The 24,475-nt window shown below is 47.0% G+C and overlaps 1 protein-coding gene across 1 annotated transcript; it reads left to right on the plus strand.

The window, feature by feature from the left end:
• Nucleotides 1–922: 922 nt before the first annotated feature.
• Nucleotides 923–24,076, plus strand: LOC128069810 (glycine receptor subunit alpha-4). Its single transcript, XM_052662982.1, has 9 exons — nucleotides 923–993; nucleotides 4,939–5,069; nucleotides 5,344–5,411; nucleotides 6,061–6,284; nucleotides 6,411–6,493; nucleotides 8,578–8,718; nucleotides 11,598–11,812; nucleotides 17,289–17,438; nucleotides 23,786–24,076. The coding sequence occupies exons 1-9, from the start codon at nucleotides 923–925 to the stop codon at nucleotides 24,074–24,076; spliced, it is 1,374 nt and encodes a 457-aa protein (XP_052518942.1).
• Nucleotides 24,077–24,475: the final 399 nt, after the last annotated feature.

Here is a 24,475-nt window from a genome sequence, read left to right on the forward strand (position 1 = left end):
ATGAAGGAGATGGAGCAAGCAGGCAGACAGACTGACTGATAGGCAGGCAGACATAGGAAGAAGACTCCCAAGTTCCCCAGCAATCATTCATCCCCCTGTCTCCATCCAGAGAGTTGAGGAAAAGCTGCCCCTGCCCTTCCCCTCCTCCTTCTTGCCTCCTCTCAGCCCTGAAACTGTTACCTGGAGAATACCCAGTGGCTCTGCCTAAACCCTCTCAGGCCGTTTCTCCCTCTTACAAAAAATCATTAAGACTTTAGAGTTTGGCCCCCGCTTGGCTCCAGGCTAAAAGGGAAACTGCTGGCGAGGTGGGGGAAGAAAGGCAGCTCGCAGGCACTCCTCCAGCCAGAGAGTTAGAAGCTGGACAGAGCACCTCCGGCCCCTCTCCAGGCTGCAGCGGCAGTCCAAGCTCCTCCCCGGCACACAACACACACGGACTCGCTCTGAACTCCGGCTGCGGCTGCCGGCGACTGTGCCTTTAAATTGCTGCTTTCTGGAGGGTGCATCTCAGGGGGAGGTGGGAGGGAGGGAAACATCTTCATACAGTCTCCCTCCCCCTTCTCCTCCAAGACTCTCCGGGGTTTAGAGAGTGATTGCTTCCCAAAAAGAATCTCCTTCAGCACCCCCGGCAGGCAGGCAGGCTGAGGCCCTCCGGAGCCCCAGGCGAGCTCGAGCAGGAGCCGGTAGGGTTATCTGTGTCAGAATCACTTCCAGGGGAATAGTTCTGGCCCCCTGACTGAGAGGGACGGGGCAAAGAAGAGAGAAGTGGGGAGAGAGCACGCCACTCCTAGCCCGGCCCCCCTCAGGTTCCCTGCGAGAGCGGCCTGAGCAGGAAGAAGGATCTGTACTTTCGGCGTTCCTGCCCGGGGTATCCCCTCTCACCTTGGCAGCCAGGCTGAGAAAAGGACTCCAGGGTCCCCACAGGATGACAACTCTCGTTCCAGTAACCCTCTCTTTCGTTCTCCTCTGGACCCTGCCAGGACAGGTCCTCCTCAGGTGAGCTGAGTGGGGGTGAGAAGGAGATGCATGCAAACACGGGCTGGGGAGGGGGCAACTGGGGCTCCGGCAGAGTTTCCTTGAAGTTTGCCAAAAGCCCATGGATAGGATGGCTCCAGAGGCAGACTCACTCACCTCCATTGAGATCCCAGGAGCCTTTCGTGAAGGATGTCAAAGCCCCAGAGGTGATGGGAAGGCTTCTGCATGGGTGAGAGCTTCCTGGGTCAGGGTAGGGGCTAGGGAATGAGCCCCTGAACAGAAGCCATCTGTCCTGCCCTCCAACCCTATCTCCCTCCCAACTTGACCACACGCCCCTCAAATCCTTAAAAATGACACCAACCTCTGCCAGCTGCTCACCCAAAGGTTACAACGAGCCAGGATTTTCCCCAAACCACATTAGGATGAAGCCGGGCTGATCAAAGCTGGGCCCTCTGCACTCTCCCTACCCTGCCCAGGGAGCACCTGGCTGCTCCCTGGAGTGGTACTACGTGGCCATCATTTCCTGGGCTTTGGGGCAAGACAAGCTTTGTGCTCCCTATAAATGCCCCCCCCCCCCACCGATTCCCACTTTTCTCACTAGCTGGTGTTGGGGGGGGCGGGCAGTCTAGGTAGACAGGGGAAGTTAGGTGGACAGAGGATGCTAGAGGAAAGATGGCTGTGCCCTGGGCTGAACTGGTCAGAAGAGTGCCTCCCAAGGTGGAGGTGGGTGAGTGCCACCGCAATATCATCCTCCTCTTCATTCAGGGAGCACCCCAGGAGCCTCCTTCTCATGTGCTGGCAGACACGTGAGTGGGCAGGCAGACAGGGATTCAGTGGCATTGGCAGGAAGGGAATAAACTTCTTCAGAGTGAAAAGGAGCCCAAAGTAGAATGGCAATGGCAGCTCAGCTAGAACTGATATGAGGATGCAGGCAGAAGGGGGCACCCAGCTGGCATTCGCTGGCCCTGGTGGTGGGGAAATTACACCAAGGCCCAGGCTTTGGTGGCAGCAAAGCCCCCTTGGTGATTAGAGCAAGTGAGCCCTTAGGAAGCCTTGAGTCCAAGTCTTTCATTGAACTATGGAAACTGAAGCCTAGAGAGGGCAGGTGACCTGGCCAAGGTCACTCGGGCACCCAATAACAGAATTGGAGTTCTCTCCCCTACCCCATCCCAGGGCCTTCCATGAGAAAGGTTTCCAGCTCTGGAGCCTCCTGAGTCCTGCCAGTGTTTGGAACTTTCCAGGAATGAATGGGAGAAAGGAGAGTCTACATACCATGACCCTGCTCTCAGGTCCACAAATGAGGTAGCCCTGGAAAAGATGGGCTCCCACGGGGGTTGGGGCCCCAGACAGCTGAGTTCACAGCCAGTCCCAGGGTCCTGGGGCTGGGGCCAGTGGGAGAGATGACATGAGAGTGGGGCTGAGGATGGTGGCAAGGGTCTGGCTGCTCCACACTCAGGTCCACGTGGCCTCCCTGGGGGCGGGGGCCAGATGGCAGGCGGCCAGCAGCAGCACCTGGCCAGTGTGGGCGTCCCATGGTGAAGCCATGGACGACTTCGGCTTGTACCAGCGCCTCCTTGGATTTTCAGAGCAGGCTTAAGCCACCTGCTCTGGCAACCCCTGCTCAGGGCCAAGTGGCCTTTGTTCCCAGGGTAAGAGCTTCCTCTTGCTCTTGGGATTCGAGAATGCAGGACTCTAGGGGTCAGAGTGAGGCTGCCACTGACCTTCCCCATCTCTGGCTCCTTGGCAGCCTGCCTGGGGCTGCTAGTATCTCAGTACTGCAATAGATAGACTTAGGGTTTTTTTAATTAATTTATTTATTCTAATTGGAGGATAATTACTTTACAATATTGTGATAGTTTTCGCCATACATCAACATGAATCAACCATAGGTATACATGTGTCCCCTCCCTCCTAAACACCCTCTCATCTCCCTCCCCACCCCACGCCTTCAGGCTGTCACAGAACACCAGCTTTGGGTTCCATGTCATATATCAAACTCCCACTCGTTATCTATTTTACATATGGTAATGTATATGCTTCAATACTATTCCCTCAAATCATCCCACCCTCTCCTTCTCCCACTGAGTCCAAAAGTCTGTTCTTTACCTCTATGGATAGGCCTAGTTTTGAAGTCAAGAGCTCTGGGTGGGAATCTTGGCTTTACCATTTAGAAGCTGTATGATCAGGAATAAATTGCTCCATCTTGCACTCCTCACCTATAAAAGGATAATAATGGTACTTATTGAGAGGACTGATGTGAGAACTACTAGATAAAGCATTTAGCATGGTTCCTCAGCTATTTTTATTACTGTATCAGTCACTGGCAAGTACATAGATTTACTGGGAAAGAGGAGCCCGCTGGCTCAAAGGAGACTCAGACCCAGGACAGTAGTCACCTTACCTCCTGGCACAGGGGAGCTGGCTCTAGGGATGACAGCAGGATGGAGCAGGAGGCACAAGGGCCCAGCCAGGAGTCGAGCTTCAGCTCCTCCCTTGCCCTCAAGCCCTTGCTGAACTCCTGGTCCCTGGTCTAGCTTTTGGCTGCTAAGCAGACAAGCAGGCGTATGGGAGAAACTTTGCTCCCCTTAGAGGAAAACCTGTCAGGGGAGAAGAGGGCTGGCCTCTAGGCTAGGCCAAAGCACACTGGGCCTTTCTTGAAATGAAGCTCTTAGGGAGATAAGATGGGAGTTGACTTTCACAGCATGGCTTCTTTACTAGGAGTCTTTCCCTTGCTCCTAGAGCCCTGCTTTTTTCTGCCTATGTTATTGCGAAAGCAAGTTCATCTGCCTGCAGCTGCCTGGACAGAGGTCCAGAGCTTTTTGCTGGAGCAGAAGCCAAACTGCCCTCTCCAGAAGCTGGGTCCTAGCCCTTGAGAGATCAGCATGAAGGCCAAACAACGGAAACCAACTCTTAGGGGTGTCAGTTGCCCTCGAGCCCTTCCCATCCTTGGCTAGGCCAGGTGTACAAAGTGTTGCCACAGCTACATTAATTCTGTCACTCATGTTTGAGTGTGTTCAAGACACCATCAGAAAGAGAACACTGGATGAGGCCTCAGCTGTGAGACTTTGGGCAAGTCATTCTTCTTTTGGTTAGTTGATTGATTGATCTATCTGTCTAGCTATCTATCTATTATTTATGTATTAAATTCCATGTTTATATGTGAGATCATACAGCATTTGTCTTCATCTGACTTATTTGACTTAGCATAATGCCTTCCAAGTCTGTCCATGTTGCTGCAAATGGCAGAATTTTCCTTCTTTTTTATGACTAAGTAATATTCCACTGCGTGTATGTATGTATGTATGTATATATCATATTTTCTTTATCCATGCATCTGTTGATGTACACTTGGGTGCTTTCCTTGTTCTAGATATTACAAATGTTGCTATGAACATGGGAGAGGTGCAAATATCAGTTTCCTTGGGGATAAATACCTAGAGGTAGAATTGCTGGATATATGGTAGTTCTACTTTTAATATTTTGAGGAAACTCCATACTGTTTTTCACAGTGCCTGCACTGATTTACAGTCCCACAGATCACTCCTTCTTTGGAAGGAATTTACTCACTTGTAAAATGGAAATAACAGTTTTTGGCCTATAACATGAGCATTGTGAGAGCAAAAAGATCTAATATATGTGGTAGACTGCTGGGCTATGGTCCATGGGGTTGCAAAGAGTCGGACATGACTGAGCGCGCACAGACTGTAGTCTGCCAGGCTCCTCTGTCCATGGGATTCTCCAGGCAAGAACACTGGAGTGGGTTGCCCTGCTCTCTTCCAGGGGATCTTCCTGACCCACGGATAGAACCCACATCTTCTGCATTGCAAGTGGACTCTTTTACCGCTGAGCCACCAGGGAAGCCCCAGGCTACAGTCCATGGGGGTCACAAAGAGTTGGACATGATGGAAGCAACTTAGCACACATGCACAGACAACTGATCTCAGTGATTAACTCTCTCCTGTCCAGAGTGGCCTTGGCAAAAGAGGAAGTCAAACCTGGGACCAAGGAGTCCCAGCCCATGTCCCCCTCTGATTTCCTGGACAAGCTTATGGGGCGAACATCTGGGTATGATGCCAGGATTCGGCCTAATTTTAAAGGTAAGAAGTATTCATCCTATAAAACCTCCCCCTCCCCACTCCCTTTGGGGACACTGAGCCACCCCCATTGCCTACCTTAGAGCCAGGAGGCTGGGGAACAGGTCTAGCACTCACAGCTCAGAGGAGCTTCCCCACCCCATCACCCTGGGTCTGTGTGCCAGGCACTGCCTTCTCCCAGCAGTGCCCTGGCCTCCAGCTCAGAGAGGCAGGCTTGGAATCTTCTCCCAGATTCCTGGAATGCTCTACCAATGCGGCTGTGCTTTGCTACCCTTAGGCCCGCCTGTGAATGTGACCTGCAACATTTTCATCAACAGTTTTGGCTCCGTCACCGAGACTACCATGGTAAAGCATCTCCATGCCCCCCCTTCCTCTCTAGTGTGATTGGGAGAAGCCCACCAGATAGCAAGCCAGTCTCTCCTCTGCCATCCTTTCCCTGTTTCAGGGTCATGGCTAAAGCCATGGGATGTCCAAAGGTGGTCACTAGGAGTTTATCTCTCCCCAGCCCAGGGTTTTTGTGGCTAAAGGCAGACTAGCCTAAGCAGCAGACGGTTGAGTTTGGAAGATAGCATGATGACTAGCACAGGCTTTTAATCAGAAAAACCTGCATTCAATCTCAGACTCTACCATCTAATAGTTGTATGACTTTAGGCAGATTTACTGAAACCTCTCTTTGTCTCAGTTTCCTCATCTGTAAAATGGGAATCATAACAGCACTCTCCTCTCAGGGTTGACGTGAGATTTAAATAAGATGATGCATATGAAGAAAGCACTTAGCAAAGACTCAGGCACATAGTAAGAGCTTAATGGATGTCTTTTGCCTTCCCATCTTTGCCATATTAGCCCAAGGCAGGCTCCTTCTCCAGTGGAAAATGCCCACTGCTCCTGAGATGTGTTCCCAGAATTTTCCTCCTAGTGGCCCTCCTCTGCAGGTAGGCTTGCTAGTCCCTGCAATAACACTGCCTCTGATGGGCCCATCTTTGTGCCCTCCCAGGACTACCGGGTGAATGTCTTCTTGCGACAGCAGTGGAACGACCCACGCCTGGCCTACCGAGAATATCCTGATGACTCGCTGGACCTCGATCCCTCCATGCTGGACTCAATCTGGAAGCCAGATCTGTTCTTTGCCAATGAGAAAGGGGCCAATTTCCACGAGGTTACCACAGACAACAAGTTGCTGCGCATCTTCAAGAATGGAAATGTGCTCTACAGCATCAGGTGCAGCTGGCAGATGGCCAGGAGAACTCGGGGCAAGGGGCAGAGGCAGAGGGGTGGGGGGAAGGTCCCTGTGCTGTGCTGGGCCACACTCAGCCAGCCTGACTTCTTTCTTCCTGTCCCTGTCAGGCTGACTCTCATTTTGTCCTGCCCGATGGACCTCAAGAACTTCCCCATGGACATCCAGACCTGCACGATGCAGCTGGAGAGCTGTAAGTGTCCCTAGAAAGTCACAGAGTGATGCCTGAGACACCAACTGAGATAGTTGCCTGAGATAGTCAACCCCATGCTGTGATATTCCAGACAGGAGAAGGGCAGCCCAGAGTGGGGATGGACTTCCCCAAACATACACAGTCAGCTCTTGGCCCAGGTAAGACTAGAAGCCAGAGCTCCTGAACACCCAGTCTAATGTGCTTGTCCATTCCCTCGCTATTTGAAGGTCTGGCTGCCCTACAGGGCCGGAGGGTGGGAAGGTACCAACCTTATATACCAGTGTGCTTGGGCTGGATGCGGAGGGCCATTTGAGGAGTACCTCCTGTGTCCAGAGATACATTCCCTCTCACAGTGCCTGCGGGAATTCTACCTTTACTTCCTTTGAGTTCACATATTCAAGATGCCTGTACAAATCTAGAGTTGCCAGGGATGGGGCAGTCTTTGAAGCCTGATTCTTTGTGAACAACTCTTTTTTTATTGAAGTATAGTTGATTTAGACTTCCCTGGTAGCTCAGCTCATAAAGAGTCCACCTGCAATGCAGGAGACCCCGATTCAGTTCCTGGGTTGGGAAGATACCCTGGAGAAGGGATAGGCTACTGACTCCAGTGTTCTTAGGCTTCCCTGGTGGCTCAGACAATAAAGAATCCACCTGCAATGCAGGAGACCTGAGTTTGATCTGAGGGTTGGGAAGATCCCCTGGCGGAAGACATGGCAACCCACTCCAGTATACTTGCCTGGAGAATGGACAGAGGAGCCTGATGAGCTACAGTCCATGGGGTTGCAGAGAGTCGGACACAACTGGGCGACTAAGCAGAGCACAGCACATAGTTGATTTACAATGTTTTGTTAGTTTCAGATGTACAGCAAAGTGATTCCATTATATATGTATTATTTTCCAGATTCTTCTCCGTGATAGGTTCTTAAAAGATACTGAATATATTTCCCTATGCTATCCAGTAGGCCCTTGTTGTTTATCTATTTTACATATAGCAGTGTGTACAGATTACTTTTGTAGAAAAGTGAGAAAGGACAGTTCTAGGCATAGACAGTGCCCAGGGTACCAAGGTCAGCCAAGGGCTACCAAGGGCATAGGGTGACAGCCTGCAGGGGCTGTCCCAAGTGCAGAGAAGCTAAAGGATGACAAGGCTGGACATCGCCCATGTCCATTTCTTTGCCATCTCCTGGGCAAGTGAGACTGCGAGATCAGGAGTTATGCATTTGATCCTCGGAAAAGTCTTGTCTGTCGGTTTCTAACATATAATAACAGTGATGGATAGAATTTGTCCTATGTGGTCCGCTTTTTAGAATTCATAAACCACCTTCACGTCCAAGTCCTCATTACCTCCTCTGAAATGTAAGTGGAACATTTTAGAGAAGGGGAAGTGACTTGCCTAAAGTCACAAAGCTACTCTGGGCCAAGGCCCTACACTGGACATCTGTGAGCCTTTGTGTTTCTGCTCCCATTTCTACCCAACATGTGAATATAGTCATCTATATGGCAAGAGTCTTCACAAAATTCTAGCTCTCCATGAGCAACTTGGCACTTTTGATGTTAGCTCTCAGTTTGCCCCAGTTCAGGGCCCTGGCTAGGAGTCTGTGGTATGCACATTGGCCCATGCATGGCTGGCAGGGTATAAATAGCTCTCTCCTCCCTGGAGTGAAGTGGCAGAAGCCCCAGCTCCAAGGCTGGCTCAGCTCAAGGTATGTGGTCAGTACACATGCTTACTCCCCTGGGTTTCAGATGGGGCAGGAGGTTCCCAGCTGGGTTCCTTGACATCTTTCCAAGCCTTTTGATGTGCTTTCTAGGTCTGTCAGAATAATTTCTCTTCGGGACTTTCTAATGCTTGAGAACTAGGTAGGAGAGGAATCTGAAATCTTTCTTGATTTACCCACTTAGGCTGGGCACATGAAGCAATTGATCAAGTACCCTCTTCAGAATGTTTTTTCTTTCCCAGATGAGCATGAAACTCCTAAAACCCAGGCCTTATTCCTCATCTGTTCTTTCCTGCCAGTTCTAATCCTCTCCCTACCCCCAACCAACACCCACGCTCTGCAGCCCTCTGCCATCTCTTTCACTTTCAGTTGGCTACACTATGAATGACCTCATGTTTGAGTGGCTGGAAGATGCTCCTGCTGTCCAAGTGGCCGAGGGGTTGACTCTGCCTCAGTTTATCTTGCGGGATGAGAAGGATCTAGGCTATTGTACCAAGCACTACAACACAGGTAAAAAAAAAAAAAAAAACCTAGGATCTTACTGGCTGTGGGCTGCACGAAGGGCCTCCAAATGGGAGGGAAAGGAGCAAGGCAGCTGGCCTCTATTGAAGGTCCAATCTGTGCCCAATGGTGTGCTAAGTTTCTTATATGTCTTATCTCATTATGGTAGTGGTGATCAGTCCCATTTCTCAGAAAGAAAAACCTGAGGTTCTAAGAAATTGAATCAGATATCCAAGTCCCACAGTTAGTAAATGACTGATTTCAATTCAAAGCCCATGTTCCACCACCAAAGCCCATATTCTTGTCCCTATCATATGCTGCAGAACAAATGGTCCTGTGTCAGTGAGTGGCAGGAGTGTTCCATCTGTCCTGAGACCAACTTCATGTGTAAAGTGAGGAATTTCTACATCTGGCAGTATTCAATGACTACACTGAAGCAGGAGAGAACAGAATTCAGGGACCAGCTGGCTTCCTGTCCACACTCCCTGCCACTGTCTCCAGTGCCCAAGTCTCATGAACTGACATGGTTTCCCAGGTGTGAAAACTGGGTCTGGAAATGAAGAGCAGCTGCTTTTCCAGCTTGAGCACCTTCCTTTTGCAGCTTCCCTAATTGCTGTAGGTTCCTCATTTCCACTGACCATTTGGCTGTTGTGAAGAGCTATGACGCTGAGATAGGGGCCACAAGCTGAAGAAGGGAGATCTTGGGTCCCTCCAACGGTGTGCTGATATGCTTTGGGTGCAAGCCTATGGATATGTGTTTGTGTATGTAGGGGTGCAGATAGCTGGGGAGAGGAATGAGCCATTGAACTTAGAAAATGCTGGTGGGAGTGGAAATTGGTGTAAACTTTTTCAGGAAAAAAACCCCGGCAATTTGTATATAGACTTATGGTTTTCAAATTTTGCTGTGCATCATATTTCCCTGGGGAGCCTGTTAAAATATTGATTCCTGGGTTCTACCTCTCAGAGATTCTGAGTACATGTGCTTGGAGTGATGCCCAGAAATCTGCATTTGAACACGAATCCTGAGGAGTCTGACGCACGTGGTCCAGGCGGCACACTAAGAAACTTTAGTCTGGAACCTAGATTTTTTTCCTTACCTATTTATCCAGGAATTCTGCTCCTTGGAATTTATTTTAAGGAAATATTCCAAAAAATCATATTGACTTTAGACCTCAAGAGGGCTCCTGGGTCATTGTTTATACTGGCAAAAACTCAGAACTGCTCTTAGTATCTACCAATAGGGCAGAAGTTAAATAAATTACATAGCACATCTGCTTGCTGGGATATTATCCAGAGGTCTAAAAGGATGCTTGCAAGGTGCTTATATCAACATTGGAAAATACAAGTGGAAAAGGTTAAGATTCAAAGTTGTATACACAGAATGATTCTATTGTGGTGAAAGAAACAAACCAAAAGCATTTGTTTTAAAATCCTGGAAGAAAATAGCACCAAGTGTTTCTGAAGCAGTGTGATAAGAGCAAGAACTTTGGAATCAGATAGAGCTGAGTTTGAATTCTGGCCACACTATTTACTAGTTGGGAACCCTCAGGAAACATAATCTCAAAGGAGCTTCCATATCCCTACCTGTAAAATGGGAAAGAATCATTTTACCTGCCCCAAAGAGTTGCTATGGGGTTTAAATGAGATAAACTATATAAAGTCAGGGCACTTAGCAGGGGCTTGATAAATGTCAGTTTATGAATATTATTATTCCCTCTCTACCTCTCACATTTTTTCTGTGCTAAACAAGTGTTAATTTTGTCATGGAAAACAAAACCGCTATCATCAAAAAGAAAAAAAAAAGAAAGAAAATATGGATACCAAAAACATTTCATGGCTAGAAGCCTGGGGTGGGATGAAGTGAGGTGGACTCAGGCAACAGTGGGAGATCACAGCATCACACGCATGACAAAGTCTTAGCCAGTCATTGATGAAATCACTAACCTTGAGGAATCAGACAGGCCTGCTAACAGCAAGACTGGGCCACAATAAAAGAACAATATATGTATCGTCTGCTTTTTGCCTTGGTTATCCTAAGCATCTACTGCCAGGGGAAGCTCTGAGCTAGTGTTTTCTTAGCCTTGGGGCTTGGGAAGCAGGGTAAAGTGAAGGTGACTGTCAGAGGAAGAGGAGAGCATTGGTACGTGTGCCGGGGGCCAACACACTTTTTGTTGGTGGAATAGGACGCTGCTGCCTAATGCTGTCTGGGAACTCGCTGCCCACCGTCCAGAGCTGGTCTCTGTTGGACATTGTTTCCAGATATTTGCTATCCAGCTCTTCTTACTTGCTTAAGACACAGGCAGTGTTTATCTCAGTGAATCATTGCTGGAGAGCTTCAGGGGTTTCAGGACACACCAGCAAGGATGCTGAGATTGGAGTGGAGTCTAGGCTCATCGCTTTGTTAATCATGAGAATAGTACCAGCTGCCTATGTATTCAACACCTGAAATGCATCATCTAACTTAATTCCTACAATTGCCCAGTGATGGAATGGATATTGTTGTTATTCTAGTTTATAGACAAGGAAACTGAAACTTGAAAAGCTTCGGTGTTTCACCTGAGGTCGCACAGTTAGTGAGCAGAAGCTTCAGGAGTTAAACCCATACAGCCTGGCTTTGGAGTCCTCCCACTTTTAATCCTCTTTCAGGGGAAGGCTTTCTGCTGGCAACTAAAGTGCTTGGAGCAAGAGGTCAGGTCTCTGTTGGCTACTCTGAGAGCTTCATCAAAACATACATTTGGGACCTGGGACCATTTTGAAAGGCTCAATTATTGACCCAGCTTAGGTGCCCAGAGGCTGGTCTACAGAGATAGGGCTGCCCTACTCCTGCCTCTCAGTTTCAGCTGCTGGCTGGGGACCTGCAGCCTGACACCTCACCTCTTTCCTTGCAGGGAAATTCACCTGCATCGAGGTAAAGTTTCACCTGGAACGACAGATGGGCTACTATCTGATTCAGATGTATATCCCCAGCCTACTCATCGTCATCCTGTCCTGGGTCTCCTTCTGGATCAACATGGATGCTGCCCCTGCCCGAGTGGGCCTAGGCATCACCACTGTGCTCACCATGACAACTCAGAGCTCTGGCTCCCGGGCCTCTTTGCCTAAGGTGAAGAGACATGCCAGGGACCTTGCTTGCCACAGAGCTCCCCATTTCCCATTCATTCCCCCATTCCCTCCCACTGACTATTTTCCTTGGATTTAAAGTAGAGAAGAGCCATCAAGCAAGAGCAGGTGTCCTGCATTCTCTTTCCCTGGAACACACTGCTAATAACATTGCAAACAGTGTGGAGACTGGGGTTGCAGATGCTGTCTGGCTAGGGAATGAGTAGACAGTGCTGACTTAGACTTTCATCAGAAAATACTAGCATGTCCAAGATCAAAAGACCCTCAGCAAGTAGAAAGCCCCATTTCCTCCTGGCACGGATGAGGGTATTACAGCCTAGAGAGATAGAATGACTTTCTCAAGGTCATGCTTCACAAGGAACAATCAAAGAAATACAAGGATTTTAAATTGACGTCTGTTTCTCGCTATGTCAGAAATCAGATACTATCACAAAGAGCTCTAGAGACGATGTCCCTTCTTTAGGGGTGAGTAAACTTTGAGGCAGCAAATAGCAATTAAAGTCAGTGGACACAGATTTTCTAGGGCCAGGTGATATTTTGATGACACAGAGAGATTTATGCTGATGGGACTGGACCCAGGTTTTCCCTGCCTCATGTCTTCATGAACAGAATTTAGAGGTCATCACCTCAATGTCCTTAAAGTCAGCAAGGCTCTGAGACGATCAGGGAGCAAGCTAATTCATTCATTCAGTAAATAGTTATTGAGCACATACTGTGTACCAGGCATTGTACTATGCCATGGAGAAATAATGGAAAGCAAAACAACACAGTTTTTATGGCTCTTATAGTGAACATATTCCCTCTTGCTCCGTTTTGTTCGAAACCAGGCCCTGTGATCTCATATCTCCCAGTGTTTATTCTTAAGAAGACTTTTACTGGGGACTTAAACAGGGGGTGATCTGGACACTCAGACTGAATTTACAAATTTCCTATATACTGAGGTGGTGGGGCAATAGTTGTTAAGAGCAGGAGATTAGAGACAGGTAGTTTTTTTGTTTGTTTGTTTTTAGACAGGTAGATTTTTATTGGAGTCCCAGCCTCATCATTTACTAATGGTGATCTCAGATAAATTCCTTCTCAGTCTTCTCACCTGTAACGTGGGGATATTACCTCTTCCATAGGGTTATTGCAAGAAATATATACGATAATGTATTAACAGAGAGAATGGTGTTTGGCACATAATAATCACTCAATAAATGTTAGTTATTGTTATAATTATTAGGGGTCTAGGTGGAAAGGACTGGGTAGTGGACCTAGGCCTAAAGCAGCTGGTAGTGCTCTCAATTATTTTTGAATCACCAGGAAACCTTTGAGATGATCCTAAGTTCCTCTAGGGACAGACAGTGACAAAGCTGAGATTAGGATCAGGTCACAGGGAAAGTTGTCAGAGATAATTTCCTATACAAGCATACCTCATTTTATTGCACTTCATTTTATTGTGCTTTGCATATCTGCTTTTTTTTCCCACAAATTGAAGGTTTGTGGCAACCCTGAGTTGTCAGATGATGGTTAGCATCTTTTTAGCAATAAAGTATGTTTAAATTAAGGTATACATATAGTCTTTTTAGACATAATGTTATTGCACGCTGACTAGACTACAGTGTATTGTAACTTTCACATGCACTGGGAAACCAAAAGATTTGTGCGATTTGCTTTATTGTCGTGATCTGGAATCAAACCCACAACATCTCTGAGGTAGGCCTGTAAGTGTGTTTTCTAAATGGCAAGGATATCGAAGAGGCTGTGAGAGGCAGACTGGGCTTAGGTGAAGGCTGCAGGACCAGATGAGGCTGTGGTAGTGGCCCTGCATGAAGACGAGAGGAAGAAAAGTAGTTCAGACCTAAGAACCCTGCCCTAGTTTATTGCCACTGCCATATAAGGAGATTCTCCTCTAACTCAGGGAGTTGCTTCAGTTTATGCCTTATTCTTGCTGAGAGAACTCCTTTCTCCAGTCCCCTCCTGTGAGCAAACACCATCCATCTGCTCCCAGGAATCATTCTGTTTTCTCATATAGAAAGAATGTACTTTATTGGAGGATTGTTTGGTTTAGTTTGGTTTGGTTGGGGGAAGGGGTTGTGGTATTTGGTATCTCCTCATCAGATTTTGATGACCATATATATATATATATATATATATATATATATATAAAATTGAAGTATAGTTGATTTACAATGTTGTGCCAACCTCTGCTGTACTGCAAAGTGACTAGGTTATATGTATATAGACATTCTTTTTTATATTCTTTTCCATTATGGTTTATCACAGGATACTAAATATGGTTCCCTGTACTATACAGTAGGATCTTGTTGTTTCTCCATGCTATATATACCCGTTTGTATCCACTAATCCCAAACTCCCAGTCCTTCCCTACCCCACCGCCTCCCTTTGGGCAACCATAAGTCTGTTCTCTATGTTGATGACCTTTTCTTGGCCTCATTGGCCAATAGCAAAGTATGCAAGCATAGACCCTGAACTAAAAAGTTTCATTGGCCAGCCCCACAGAGCAAGGGACTAAGTCAGAGAGCTTCTGCTCACTCTTGAGTTTGTGCAACATTAGATTTCATGGGAGCCCCAAGGGAAAATGTGGGGCCAGATCAGGGGCTTTTGAAAGCAACAGCAATCTCACCCCCAATACTATTCTAGTGTCCAGGATGAAAGCAGCCGAGGGTCACTTTGTAAGGGAACTCAACTGGGATGGCCGTTTCCCATGCTACTGGAAGCCACTCCATCTTTGCCTTTATGAGGCCTAGGGCTCCCAAAGGCACCCATCATTGTCTCTTTGCCGGGCTCTTGATCTATACAACTTCCAGTTGGTTCAGTGTATAATGGAAGGTTTTACTGAAGTTTCTACTAGAGACTGACAGATTAGACCTAAAGTTGAAACAGGGAGGAGGAACCCAATTCTTTCAAACTCCTGTCATCTAAATGGCCCACAGCTCTTGGGGCAGGTAGTAACAAAGAAGGCTAAGAGGGCAAACAGAACTAGCAGAGACAAATACTCCATCCACCTCTTCATTAATTCAAAAGCTACTTACTATATGCCAGACTCTCAGCAAGGCACTGGAGATAGAACAGCGAACATGATAATAGTCCTTGCCACTGAAGAGCTTACAATCTAGTGAAGGAAAGAGCCAGGTCTATTTGATGGGTGCTCAGGTGCAGGTAACCTGAGCTCATCCAGTAGGGGCAATCAACCCAGACCGGGATGATTAGGGAAGACTTCCCAGAGGATATGGTATCTAAAGTGGATATTTAAGTAAAAATCATCAAGGTGAAGGAGAGATACACAGAGATGATTCCCTTGGGAGACAACTGAAATTGATCAGCATGACAGGGTTATAGATTGCAAGGGACAAGGTGAAGCTGAAGAAGTAGGCAGGGGCTAAATGCCATGCTGAGGGGGGCACTGCCTATATCAGAAGGATAGTGGAGAACCACTGAAGGGTTGTAAGCAGAGGAATGATATGATCAAACTTACATTTTGATAACAAAATTCTGGCTGTTGTTTGAAGAACAGATTGTAAGTGGCCAGCAGAGATGCAGGGAGATTGTTTAGGAAGCTGTTGCAATCCTTCAGATGAATCAGGATAGTGAGTGGATGATTTCCAGAGATATTTAAGGTACATTGTTGACACTTATTGTTAACAAGACTTTCTTCTTGCCTCTTAAGGTGTCCTTTTCTTTTGATGATCCAAAGTCCTTCATGGACCTCCCCTGTCATTACCTCATTGTGGATTTTCATAGCACTTACTTATCCCTGGGGGCACAGTGGGACTGGGAGATGGTAAATGAAATAGGAGGCCCTCTTTGTAGGTGGCAAAGTGGAAACACCAAGGGATGCTTAATCAGGGTTGCCTAGCAACCCACCACTATCCTCTCAATAGAACTGGCCTAAAAGAAATAGAGCAGAGTTTCTCCATCTTAGCACTATCATCATTTTGGTTGAGATCATTTTTCTTTGTTGTGTGAGTTGGCGGGGGGAGGGGTGGTGTCCTGTGCACTGTAGGATATTAACAGCATCCCTGGCCTCTAGAAGCCAGTTGCTAGCACCACCCTAAAACTGTGTGACCAAAAATGTCTCTAGACATTTCTAAATGCCCCTGGTGGCGGGGGGGGGGGGGGGGGAGATGTTTGTGGGGGTCAGCCCTGATTAAGAGCTACTGAGGTGGAAGATTTCTCTTGTGAGACCTGCTCCTTACCTGAAGTGTGCAGCATCCTCAATGTCCAACATAGCAGAGGCTGGTGAAAGAAGTTGCCTGTCATGAATCCTACTCCTGCTGAGGGGCCCCATAAGGTGAGCTTAGCCACTCAAAACTTTGTAAGGAGGTGATCTGATTGAGGAAGTGGAAGGACTTCATAAACCTGAGTTCTGCCCTCCCCTCTGGTCCCACCCAGCCACAACCCTGTTTCAAGAGAAGTGAGCATTTAATCTTCACAAAGGAAATGGGAGAGAAAAGTACAGTTACCTCTCAAGTGCCCTTGGGGGATTGCTTCCAGGATTCCTTGCAGATACCCCAATCAGCAGATGCTCAAGTCCCTTACATTTGGCCTCTGTATTCTCAAATGCAGAATCCATGGATACAGAGGGCTGATGGTACCTGAAAGCTACCAAGGCAGGTAGTAAAGGAGACCACTAGGGACTGGACAGGCAGAAGCCAGCATTCTCAAAATGACAGAAGCATCCATAGCAGGGGGTGGATGGTGCACCCCATTGGGATCCCCACCCTGTTCTGCTCTTCATTATGAGAGATGAGGCCCCTGCTCTCCACTCATTTCAAATCCTCACCAGTGTCTCTTGCAAAGAATGGCAGGGAAAAAGCATAGTGTCAGAGGAAGAATAGACATGGGGGAAGGAAAGGAAGGAACTCATAGTCTGGTATTGAGACTGCAACCTAGGTAATTCACAGCATCGCTGAATTGATGCCCAGAATCCCTAAGCCCTAGTGCCATCTTCTCACTGGGTAATCTTGGCTAAGACTTTCCCCTTCTTGGCCTCGAATGTCCTCATATTTCTCACTTGTGAATAACACACCCTGCCCAATTACCACCACAGCTGTGTTATCCTAGGACAGAACAGAAGGCAAAGAAATCCAGCACTCATGTTCATTGCTTTTTATTCAAAGAAAAGAATCAGAAAAGGATAAGAATGAAAAGGACAATAAGAAGCAGAAGCAGAAATTCAAAAAGGAGAAACAAAGGAAGGAAAAAAGGTATAGGAAGGAAAAGTAGCTGGAAGTGGAGGGTGAAGAGGGCAGAGGGGTGAAGCATAACGGGTAGTTTGATCTTTTTGACACAGTCCTTCAGATAACGGAACATATCAAGGAAAGCGTCTTTAAACATGAGAAGAAAGTCAGGATAAAGCTGCAGAATAGCAGGCAGTTGATGCAGGCTGGTAATCCACGAAAGAGGCCGTGAAAGAACTCGAGGAAGGTTGACTCTTCCACTGATGGATGTTGCAGGTGTCCTATGTGAAGGCGATCGACATCTGGATGGCCGTGTGCCTGCTCTTTGTGTTCGCTGCCCTGCTGGAATACGCTACTGTCAATTTCGTCTCTCGTCAGCATAAGGAATTCATTCGACTTCGAAGAAGGCAGAGGCGCCACCGCATGGTGAGCATAACTAGGGAGGAGCCCACTTCCTTTCTGCTTTGGACTCCTTCCTTCCTACTACTCCTCCCCAAAACCAAGACTCAGTCTAGACTGCAAGGACTAGACAGGCAGTCAGGAACCCTGGATTCTAGTCCCAGGCTGGTCACAAATAAGCTAAGTACTTTAACCTTTTTGATTCCATTTCTTTATCTGTCCAATGGGACATTCGTCTAGCAGAGTAAATTAAGGGCATGGGCAGATTCTCCTGCATAGTAAGCACTGCAAATATATTAGCCAATATTAGAACCTTATTGACTGACTTACCACGAGATTGCTTTGAGAATTAGTAGTGGTTGCTCCTGACTCTCCTCCCACCCAGGAGGAAGGTACCCCAGGTTGTCCTATACTGATTGGTGGTTAAGATTCAAGTCAGGCATTGGTGCCTTTCTAGGGGAGCATTATAAAAGGGTCCCCAACATAACTAACCTGGAATTGAAACACTACCACTTGCATCTTCTGGCTCTTTCATTTCTTTGCCTTGGTCTCCATTGGGTGCATCAGATTTGTTAGGCATGAGTTATTTTCTCCCGTTCTTGTTTGTGATCACCTGGGGAAGCAGAGTAGGGATCTTGTCCTCATGACAACAGAGGCGGTGCATCCTCCCCCCGCCCCCACCCCATTGCCCAGACAGTAGGTGCTAGGTACGCTGTCATGACAACAGAAGTGCCTGAGCCACTGTCACAGAAGGAAGTGCCCAATTATGAGCAAAACTAAAAGCCTTTGCTGAGCTACATAAGCTTCACTTAATCATCAGACACACAGAGTTCTGGCCTATCCTGAGCTCCAACTCCCTGTTTACTGCCTAATCTGGAGGCACTAAAGCACACATGATCTCTGGGTGGGGAAACAAAACAACGATCTATCTAAGCGAACTGGCTCTAGCTTGTTGGGGCCACTCTAACACTAAGGTTCTTCTCTCTTCCTAACAGCCCCACCTCCCATTTCAGCTGCTCCTGGAGTGCCCTTACCATATGTCTGCACTAAAAATATCTCAAAAGCTACCTCCGGGATTTCATGTTCCTTGCTAAGGTCCCTTTCTGCTGAGGGCAGGGTTCTTGTCTCATCTAGTGGTTCGTCGGAATTTATCAATTTTTTCCCCGGCCTCAGTCCTTGAGTTGCGGCCTGGGAAGCACGCCCTCTAGTGGAGTGATCCACAACTGCACCTCCTTGAGTAGGACCGAGCAAGAGTCCTAAAAGCCTTTCCTCTCCTAGGAGAAGGCGATGGCACCCCACTCCAGTACTCTTGCCTGGAAAATCCCATGGACGGAGGAGCCTGGTGGGCCGCAGTCCATGGGGTCGCTAAGAGTCGGACACGACTGAGCGACTTCACTTTCACTTTTCACTTTCATGAATTGGAGAAGGAAATGGCAACCCACTCCCGTGTTCTGGCCTGGAGAATCCCAGGGACAGAGGAGCCTAGTGGGCTGCCGTCTATGGGTTCGCACAGAGTCGGACACGACTGAAGCGACTTAGTAGCAGCATCCTAGGCAGAGGCTCAGGGAAAAAACATATGGCCTTGGCAGAAGGGCAAGGAAAGCAGATGTACCCTTTTCTAAGTTAACTGCTCCCACCTCTTTAGCTGTGTCAAACCTGCCCAGAGGCACCCAAATCTTATCTTCATAGGGGTTTTAATCTTGGTGCCTTCTCCATGCTTACCTTAGAAAAGAACAGTCTGCCAACCCGTTCCAGACTTCTTTTCCCAGCTAGATTGCCTCTACAGGTGTCCTGGTAACAGAAGACTGCTGCAGTTGCTGTGGAGCTACTCCAGGGTGACACTTGACCCACCTTCCCTGCACCTCTCCAACCTCCAACTGCCCACAGCCTATCCCCTCCTGGTCATATACAGGGTGATCCTGACCTCATAATGAAGCCTGTCATAATCAGTGCTCTATTATTACATAGTTATGACAGCAGCCTGGGCCCTGCTTAGGCACCTGGATCCTGCCTCAAAGTGGCCCAGGCTTTTGATTAATGTAGATAAAACCTGAAAACCATTACCTGAATCATTAGTTCTGTCCCTTTTTGAGTTTCCTACAGTCATTGCTATCCCAGGAGAAATGTAGCCAAATCCTGGAGGTCACTGAGCAGGCTGAAAAACTTAATACAGGGTTGATTCATTTCTAGAACCTCTCTCTGGACCCTGCTATTCCAGCTAGAAAAGTGATTTTCAGTCTAAGAAGAGCTCTCTTAAGGGAGAGAGAGACTCCATAGGATTTTCAAGGATCCCTTAGCCAAGAGCAAGTTAGGTGTATTCCAGAAGTCAGCCAGCTGTTCATCAAGCTCCAGCCTTCATCCTGTTCTTCTCAAATCCCAAATCTCAACCATCCATTTGCACTTTGTAGTGGTCTCCTTCCATGTCACAGTCTAAGATAGCTTATTTTTTTCCTAGACATTTCTGCTTTGTCTTCCTAGCTAGTCTAGAAGCCTCACACAGAAGGGTCTGTTTCTCATTTTTTCTGACCTCAACAGGCCCTGGCACTTGGTTCTGGACACAGCAGCCACAGAATCCAGTCCACCAATCTTTGCAGACTTGTTGGCAAGGGCTCTCTTTCAAGATGGACAGAGGAAAAAGCCTTACCGTTATCAACAGAATAACTTGAGAAATGGAAGAAATTTAAAATACTCCCCAATCCTCTCAGGAACGTGGTCCCAGAACCCTGCTTGCCTCTTTCCATCTCCCAGGACCCTTCCCCATTCTCCAATCTCCTCTCTTCACTTCAGTATAATCACTCAATATCGATCCATCCTTCCCATCTTCACAGCTCATCTCCCACACTGTGCATTCCCATCCCCACTTGATTTTGGAATATCTTTCCTCTCTAGTCCCCCAGCCCTCCTCCCCTATAGACATCTGCCACAAAAATGCTCCATCTCAACAGCCGTGGAAGCCACAAGTATGCTTAATGTGCTGTCATGTCCGACTCTTTGTGACCCTATGGACTGCAGCCTGCCAGGCTCTTCTGTCCATGGGATTTCCCAGGCAAGAATACTGGAATGGGTTGCCATTTCCTTCTCCAAGGGGATCTTTCTGACCCAGGGATCCAACCGTGTCTCTTGTGTCTCCTGCCCTGGGAGGCAGATTCTTTACCACTAGCGCCACCTGGGAAGCATGACAGCCACAAAGTGGAGTTTAACTCTCCACTGTCCCTCCCCAACACACACACAAACACGCACACACCTCTGAATTTGGCCTAAATAAGCAATACCCAAATTCAGGACCCTCACCCTTGAATTTTAGTCCACTCATCTTTGCTACCCCAACTACAATATGTTAAAAAAAAATTTTTAAAGCCCAGGGTGACTTATACTATTGGACATTTTTTTTTCCTCTTCTGTGGGAAATAGCTTTTTCCAGCTTGAAAAATAGTTCCAAATAATTCTCTTTAGGTTTACTGTGATTGGATAAAAGGGAAAATAATTAGATCTATAGAAACAGAAATAGCAAAAGTTGGATTTAACTTTCTCTTTCAGAGCTTTTTGCAAACAAACACATTCCATGCTTGTATCCTCTAGCTGGAGACCTACAGGGATTAGGATGAGCAATGGGGAACAGGGAGTCTGAGGGACTCTGAACTGGAAAGCAAAAGAAAACTTCACTTTATTTACTCCCTCAGTTTTCACTTCAGTTCAGTCACTCAGTCATGTCTGACTCTTTTCGATCCCATGGACTGCAGCACACCAGGCTTCCCTGTCCATCACCAACTCCTGGAGCTTACTCAAACTCATGTCCATCGAGTCAGTGATGCCATGCAACCATCTCATCCTCTGTTGTCCCCTTCTCCTCCTGCCTTCAGTCTTTCCCAGCATCAGGGTGTTTTCCAAGGAGTCAGTTCATTGCATCAGGTGGCCAAAGTATTGGAGTTTCAGCTTCAGCATCAGTCCTTCCAGTGAATATTCAGGACTGATTTCCTTTAGGATGGACTGGTTTGATCTCCTTGCAGTCCAAGGGACATTTTTCACTTACTTGGGTGATATTTTGTTTACCTCTGGTTCTTCATCCGTAAAATGGATCCAGCACAACCTGTCATGAAGAAACAGTGTGTAAATGAAGTACAGAATACAGGTGAGGTGAGCCGAGGCCTATGGTGATAGGTTGTATAAAGAACTTAGACGAAAGAGCTGAGGTCTCCCCATCACAACAACTCAGGGTCAAAGCACCACCATAAGGGTGAATTGCCTCTGGCCTACACATGTACAGGGCTTCCCTGATGGCTCAGGGGTAAAGAATCCACCTGCTATGCAGTAGTCACAGGAGACGCAGGTTCAAGCCCTGGGTAGAGAAGATCCCCTGGAGGAGGGAATGGCTCCCCACTCCAGTATTCTTGCCTAGAGAATCCCAGGGACAGAGGAGCCTGGTGGGCTACAGTCCATAGGGTTGCAAAGTGATTTAGTATGCACGCACACATGTACAACTCTCTTCACAGAGGCTGGCAAAATCAAGGATTGGGTAGCAAGGCTCTCTGGTGGGCAGACTTAGAGATACCTTTCCCTATGCCAATGATGCCATTCTTTTTAAGGGACCTCAGGCCATTGTGCAGAGGTGGGGCAAGAAGCAATTGTTTTTTTCTGCCAGGCACTCTGTAGCTAAGATTCTCTTCTAAGTAGACTCTTCAGTTTGAGATCCTGAGAGGATGCTGGCTTCATGAGAACAAAGCCATTCCCTGTCCTGTATTCCGTGTGTGGCTCATCAGTCCATTCATTCATTCAACTAATATCTACTGGGTGCCTATCAGATGCCAGCACTGTGCTAGGCACTGGGGACACAGCGGTGAGCCAGACTGATGTCCTTTCCCACGTATGAGCCTGCAGCAGGCAGAGAAAGAGATAGGATCTGTTGACAAATCTCTGACCTGAGCTTGTCCACCTCTGATGCCCAGGGACAGGCTAGGCCTTCTAGTGCTATCATAATCAAGGATTAATGGGACCAACCACACCAACATCTCATTGATGAAGCCATTTTGAAATGGGTTACTATAATTATAGAGGTCCCAGGATAAAGACCCTATGATGTCCTTCTAACTGCATAGCATGTGTGAAATCTACTTTGTCTAATTTTATGCATATCTGTCATATCCATTCAGTATAGACATGTGCCTTATTCTGTTTAGTACTGAAAGTCCTAAGTATCAGGAAGGCCTCAGTTTCGGGCAAACTGAGAAGATAGTTGGTACCATCCCACAAGAGGTTATTTCTTACATAGCTGAAACTTTGACTGCTATAAACATTGATACTTTAAAAAAATTATAACCATCTTTGAATGAAGTATTCCTAGGTTGTAGTATATACTTACCTGTCCTATGTCTAATTTCCAGGTTGTGAACCACCACTTGTGATGGCAGTGTGTCCTTTAGAAGGAGACAAAATGGGGCAGGTTGAGGTTGTATAGAAATCAACAATAAATAGGCTCTGAGTTAGGCCCTGAAAGACTCTTGTATGAGTAAAGTTCTATTGATCACTCAGGGGCTTTGGTTCTCTCTCTTCTTTTTCCTCTCTTTCTCCCTCTGCATCTCTCTCTAGGTCTCTATCCACCTATCTTTCTGGCCTTACCTCCTGACTCCCAGCTGTGTTGTAGCTACTTAATGTTGTCAGTTGTCATTTTTATTGGACAAATGAACTTTGTGTAGTCTGCTACATTACTTAATGCTTAGATAAAATTTACCTCTTCAGTGTTAAAGTGTTCATCAGAATTCACGAACTGCACATGAATGGAATGTGTATTGGGTAATAAATGTTACCCTAGAAGTACACACATCTGCAAGAGCATAATCAGCTTTACCCTAATTTGGATAACCCACGAGGTTATTTAAAACTTTTGGAATTTTCAGAGATAAACATTTTTTAAAAGATACTATGTACAAGGAGAAATAATTCTGCAGCTTTTGGAAGTCATCAAAGTCAAGTTTCCAAGTCTCACTATCTCAGCTGTGCTTTCTAAAGGTTTCATTGTTCTGTTTATTCTGTTTATTACCAGTCAGAGAGAACTTGACATTGAGATGTGCCTCTCACAGTGAGTTGGCACTTTCCTGGGTTGTAGACGGCTCTAAATGATGTTATGCATTTTAAAAAGGCAGCTCAAGGCTTATCTGCAAATGGAATCATAAACATATACCATACGTGCCATGTATAGCTGCTTAGTGTACATCGATCTTGTGAGTAGTTCTGTGACCATAAAAAAGCATGCGCTGAGCCTGTGTGCCCACCTACCCTGTCTGCATAGCATCGCCTGAGATACTTGTGTGGTGTGGTCTCTATTCTTCTACTTTAGAACTGTGACCTCAAATTCTGCCTTTTCTTCCATGTAATTCCAGGAGGAAGATATCATCCGTGAAAGTCACTTTTATTTCCGTGGCTATGGCCTGGGCCACTGCCTGCAGGCAAGGGATGGAGGTCCAAAGGAAGGTTCTGGCATTTACAGCCCCCAACCTCCAGCCCCACGTCTAAGGGAAGGAGAAACCATGCGAAAACTCTACGTGGACCAGGCCAAGAGGATTGACACCATTTCCCGAGCTGTCTTCCCTTTCACTTTCCTCATCTTCAACATCTTCTACTGGGTTGTCTATAAAGTGCTACGGTCAGAAGATATCCACCAGGCACTGTGAATAGGAGCTTAAGAGTCCAGTTGTTGGCTTCCTGCTTTCCCCTTGTGGGCTTTCCCTCTCCAGTAGATTCCATCAAGGGCTTGGACAGCTCCTTCCTGATCTCCCACTCAGAACTTCAACAGCCAATCCCAAAGCTTTGTGGAGCTACAATGCATGGTGCCAATGGTGGCTGTACTTAGAAAGATGGCTCACCTCTCTTCATCCAGATTTTCTGCATACTATCCCATTTCTCATGAAAGTAAGGTTTGGCTATTTTCTTGTGGCCAGGATAACCCTGATTGGAGCTTCTCTGTCTTGCAGTTCTCCGGTAGAGGATATTCAGAACACTGCTACTAGATTCTGGCATCTGTCATCTTAACCTGCACCAATCTTTGCCCTGCCACCTCCTACCCAGAGTCT

Source organism: Budorcas taxicolor, chromosome X (genome assembly GCF_023091745.1).
Source record: "Budorcas taxicolor isolate Tak-1 chromosome X, Takin1.1, whole genome shotgun sequence".
Taxonomy (NCBI): Eukaryota; Metazoa; Chordata; class Mammalia; order Artiodactyla; family Bovidae; genus Budorcas; species Budorcas taxicolor.

Bases quoted from the DNA above. Each gene is read 5' to 3' on its own strand.
- LOC128069810 (XM_052662982.1), top strand. From the start codon at position 923: ATGACAACTCTCGTTCCAGTAACCCTCTCTTTCGTTCTCCTCTGGACC. The intron at 6,494-8,577 runs GTAAGTGTCCCT...TTTCACTTTCAG, and splicing joins CACGATGCAGCTGGAGAGCT to TTGGCTACACTATGAATGAC. The intron at 11,813-17,288 runs GTGAAGAGACAT...TGGATGTTGCAG, and splicing joins CCCGGGCCTCTTTGCCTAAG to GTGTCCTATGTGAAGGCGAT.